General features: G+C 38.6%; 1 protein-coding gene across 1 annotated transcript; it reads left to right on the top strand.

The window, feature by feature from the left end:
* The first annotated feature begins 3,210 nt into the window (after positions 1-3,210).
* LOC118894433 (serine/arginine-rich splicing factor 6-like) lies at positions 3,211-4,902 on the top strand. Its single transcript, XM_036850713.1, is given in 2 exon segments — positions 3,211-3,417; positions 3,448-4,902. Coding segments are annotated over 2 exon segments (1,038 nt in total). The 3' UTR covers positions 4,279-4,902.
* Positions 4,903-5,208: the final 306 nt, after the last annotated feature.

The raw sequence follows: 5,208 nt of genomic DNA, 5'->3' as shown, positions 1-5,208 counted from the left end.
GAGCAATGAGTGAAAAGTAGAAGAAACATTCAGCCTAATATAGGAGGCAGCACTTTCCAACAATGGCTGCTGTCCAGCAATGTAATGCACGCTCCATGAAGTTGTGAGCTCCCTATCACAGAAATAATTCTAACAAAGCCCAGGTAACTCTCTGTTATAAATACACGTGTTTGGATTTCAGAATTCATTTTCAGCAAGTAATTATTCAGTGCCTAATACGGGCTAACCCTTGTTCTAAATGCTAGGGTTACAGTCATGAACAAAGCAAAATACTGTCATCACGAATGTTACATTCTAGAGAGAGAATAAGGAAACCAATGAACAGAAATACACACACATAATTTAATTTAGGGATAAGTGCTAGGAGGAAAAATAAAGCCTGACAAAGGAGTTAGAAAGGATGATCAGGGAAGATCAATTTTTCTGGCAATTTGTGCAGTAACTAGAGGTAGATCAGAACTCCTTCTAAGCCATGATAAGAAATATGAATTTTATATTAATAGAAATTTAAAACAGATGGTGGGAAGGCAAACTCCATGATTTTAACTTCTCTTTGAACTCTGATTGCACAACTCTCCAGCTTTCCATTCTCAAACTTTGCCTTCCTTAAAATGAAGTAACAAATGGTCAAGTTATTTTGCATAATTTAAAATGGGAAAGCTAGAAAAATTAAAAATGGATCAAGTATTTTAATATAATTTTATGTCACGGAGTGAATTGCTTTGTTATTTAATTTCATCTTTATAGCTCTGAGTTTTTCATTTTTTTTAATTTGAAAAATGTAAAAAAAAAAAAAAAAAGAGAGAGGTTAGTGTAATAAACTCCATGTTCCCATTACCCAGCTTAAACAACTATCAAACTGCGCCAATATTATTTCATCTGTAATCCTACCCACTTTAGCTCCACCTCAGGTAATGTTGAAACAATTCCCAGACATCATATCATTCCATCCTTAAAAATGTAAAAACTTTTTGAAGCATAATATCATTAACATTCCTAAAAATATTAACAATCATGTCTTAAGGTAATCAAATACTTAGTGTTCAAATTTCACCAGATGTCTCATAAATGTTTTATTAGAATTGATTTATTTGAATTAGTATCTAAGACGGTTTTCTCATTGCATTTTTTTGGTATGTCACAGTCTCTTTTAGTTTTTTAGTTTTCTTTTCTCTCTTTTTCTTTTAATTTCAATTTATTTGTTGACAAACTTGTGTCCTTTGTTCTGTTATTCCCCACACTCTAGAGTCTGATCATTCCATCTTCATGGTATCATCTAACATGTTTCTCTATTTCCTGTATTTTCTGTAAACTGGGAGTTACGTCTAGAAGTTTGATCAGGTTGGGGCCAAGTTTTACAGGCACTCAGTCACAGTTAAGACTCTCCCCTGTAGCCTTGGGCTCACCTGAACCTCTCCTCTCCTCCTCAACCTTCAGCTTTGCATAAGATGCAATCCCAGACTGAGACTAAACTGGTAAAATTCACAGAGCAACTAAGAATCGTTCTTCATTCAGCTGGGTCTGCAGAAAAGCCTAGTAATTGCGTTTCATTAGTGTGTCAAGATGTTCCTCATTATCCCCACAAATATTCATTTGGAAAATGTTATTTGTACAATGTTAGAAATTAAGATATTAAATAAATACACTGTTGAAGAGATGCTATCATTGGCCTTTTAATCTCTATTATTGAAAAATCATAGATGATTTTTGTTGATGCCTTTGGAAAGTCATTTTATTCTTTTAAGTCGTTTTTCTTTTTCTGTAACCCTCCATAAAGTTCTTCTGAGTGTCAATTTTCCTTGAAATCTTACCTCCAACTCAGTTTCTTTACCATCATATTGACATATGGACTGTATTCTCCTTCACGAAGGGAATATTTTCAAATTCGTTTTTGCTTATTACCGAGAAAACCCAGGGGGCAGATAGATGGATATTGGGACGCACTTTTAACCTTCCTTTTTTCTCTTTTCCTCAGTGGTTTTCCATAGCAACAGCTGACTAATGACAGCACAGATCAGCCCTCAGTCTCAGACCCACACACAAGTCAGAGGTGGTGTTATTATTTTGCATTTTTTTCCTAAGACAGTGATACGGATGAAAGCACCTAAATTCGACCTTTTCTCTCTCTTCTCATGGTTGTTCATTTCTACCTTATTTCAAAATTGCTCTTCCCTTGTGCTATTCGTCTCTCCCTGACCTTCTGTTTGAAAATAAACACTCTTACTAGATGATCTACATCCTTTGATGTCAACTATTTCTAATCTGGGGTGTTCAAGTCAGTAGTTTTCCTTAATTTGTGGCTAATTATAGTTCTTTTAACTCAGTTTAAAATTTGGTTTCTTCATACCTTCTGACCTTCCCCCTCTGTGACATTCTATTTCTCTGCAATTCAGCAAAGTGTTCAGATGAAAGGGAAAAAATGATGCTTTAAGTCCACTTGATTTGTTTCCATATTCTTGGGGCTATTTTGACTTTAAGAAATTGGTGTGTTTATTATATCACTCCTAAATATATTACCTTTGTTTCCAATCACCAAACAAAAACAAACAAACAGAACCTGGACTACTTCTTTTTTTTTTTCAAAACAAAGCTGGATATTGGGAATTTTAAGCTTATCTAACCAAATATGCACACATCGTTTTTGATCTCTCTTGTATATCTTTTCACATAAAACCTAAGCTTTTCTTTGCTCCTTTACTTAAAAACCGCTAAAAATATTTATTACGTACCTATTCTGTGTCAGATACTATGTTATGTGTTAGGAATACAGTGGATAAGAAATAAGTTTTTTCCTTAATATGGTTGAACTCTACGAAAAGTTAATAAGTACACAGGTTAACTCCTCTCCGTCAAACATGCATTCCCTTCTCTTTTGCAATGAACACAATTCCAACTGTCACTTGCAGAAAAACTAAAATGTCTCCAAGGGAACACGTGCAGTTTCTTGATTATTCATTTATGTCCAGTTTCCTCTCAGATTCACGTACAGGTTTTAAATTGACCGACGGTGTGCGGTGCTGAGAGCCACAAGGCAACGAAGAAAGGGAAAAGTCAGAAATACACAAAGCTGATCGTGCGGCTGGACCCGGCCGCCGCTGCGGTGGGAGGTGCCTGTCCGGGCTCTCGTCGTCCCCGTCCCCGCCCCGCGGCTTCTGTCTCTGCGGTCCGCCATTCGACAGCCGGCCCTCGGGCCCCTCGCCCGCCACGGACATGCCACGCGTCCACATAGGACGCCTGAGCTACAACATCGGGGAGAAGGACATCCAGCGCTTTTTCAGTGGCTATGGTTGCCTTCTCGAAATAGACCTTAAAAAGGGATACGGCTTCGTGGAGTTCCAGGACTCCCGCGACGACAGCGACGCCGTGTACGGGCTGAACGGCAGGGAGCTCTGCGGCGAGCGCGTGATCGTGGAGCACGTGATCGTGGAGCACGTGATCGTGGAGCAGGCCCAGGGCCTGCGCCGCGAGCATGATGGCTACAGCTATGGAAGCCACAGTGGTGGAGGCGGATACGGCAGTCAGAGAACCTCTGGCAGAGGCGAATCTGGACCACCTGTAGGCGCAGAATTCAGGCTTATTGTAGAACATCTTTCTAGTCGTTGCAGTTGGCGAGATTTAAAGGATTTCAAGAGATGAGCAGGTGAAGTAACCTATGCAGATGCTCACAAAGAACGCACAAATGAAGGCGTCAGTGAGTTTCGCTCCTACTTGGACATGAAGCATGCTTTGGATAAGCTGGACGGTACGGAAGTCAATGGGAGAAGTATTAGACTAATTGAAGATAAACCACGAACAAGCCACAGGCGGTCTTATTCTGGAAGCAGATCAAGGTCACGGTCTAGAAGAAGGTCACGAAGTAGGAGTCGTAGGAGCAGCCGCAGTAGATCTCGAAGTATCTCAAAAAGTCGCTCCCGATCCAGGTCTCGGAGCAAAGGTCGATCCCGTTCTCGTTCAAAAGGCAGGAAATCTAGATCAAAAAGCAAATCTAAACCTAAGTCTGATAGAGGCTCCCGTTCGCGCTTTCGGAGCAGATCGAAGGATGAATATGAGAAATCTCGAAGCAGGTCTCGTTCTCCATCTCGTTCCCCCAAAGAAAATGGGAAAGGTGATATAAAGTCAAAATCTAGATCAAGGAGCCAGTCTCGTTCCAATTCACCCCTACCTGCTCCACCCTCAAAGTTCCGTTCTGTATCCCCTCCACCAAAAAGAGCTACAAGATCCCGTTCTAGATCTCATTCAAAGTCAAGGTCACGGTCCAGATCGAGTTCCAGAGATTAACCCAGAACTCTACATTCTTTGCACACTATTACGGAACACTTTCCTACTTGCTTAGGCAGTTACTCTTCCACGTTTGTACTTGGCCTCTTCTGCAAGAAGAATCTCCCAGAAAAAGGGGCATACAAAAATTGGATTTGTAGCCAAATTTGATGAAAAAAATGAGGTTCTAAAGAAATGGCATGAAGTCAAAGATCCTCTCCCTTTGTAGAATTAAGATAACTTTGATTTTATAGCTTTTGAGCTAAAATAACTTTTGTAAAGATTAAGCTCATTTAGGTTTTTGGTTTTGTTTTTTTTTTTAAGTATTTCAGCAGGATCCGCTGCAGGGGTTTCTGTCATTGTTATATTTGTTTGCTTAATTTTAAGTTAACCTTTTCAAGCTTTGAACACTTAGGGCTTTAGAGGGAGAACCCAATTTCCAATTATGTTGGCTTTTTATAAAGCTTGAGTTATGTAAGATTTCAATAAAAGTTTGCTACCAAGATGACTGCCTTATTGAATAGGTCACTCTTAAATTCCTTTAAATATTGATTATCTGCTATCTGTGGAAATAATGTAAATTCTACTTAAGTGTAAAACAAGGCAAGTCTCAGACCAGCAATAAATTATTCAATTTGGATAACATTATTTTGTCCTGTTATTCAAATTTGGCAAAGTCTTATTGGCCCCTTAAACAGGTTAAGTTAAAAATAAAAGATTTTATAGTCGATCTGTTATACAATTTTGCCTAAATTAATAGATTTTTAAAATAATGAAATCTTTTTCAAACTTAAATTGATTGAACTCTTCAAAAAATAGTTCCTATTACTTGGGATCTTATCTAGCCTTGTAATCCCACTTTCTGGAAGTGGTCGTTGTAATTAGTGTTTTGTTAGAATAAGGTTCCGTGGTCTTTAATGTTTGTTATGTAAAAATGGAAGTAACCTTTCT

Source organism: Balaenoptera musculus, chromosome 4, assembly GCF_009873245.2.
Source record: "Balaenoptera musculus isolate JJ_BM4_2016_0621 chromosome 4, mBalMus1.pri.v3, whole genome shotgun sequence".
Lineage (NCBI taxonomy): Eukaryota > Metazoa > Chordata > Mammalia > Artiodactyla > Balaenopteridae > Balaenoptera > Balaenoptera musculus.
Note: the sequence above shows the minus strand (reverse complement) of the source record. Positions and strands in the feature narration are given on the sequence as shown.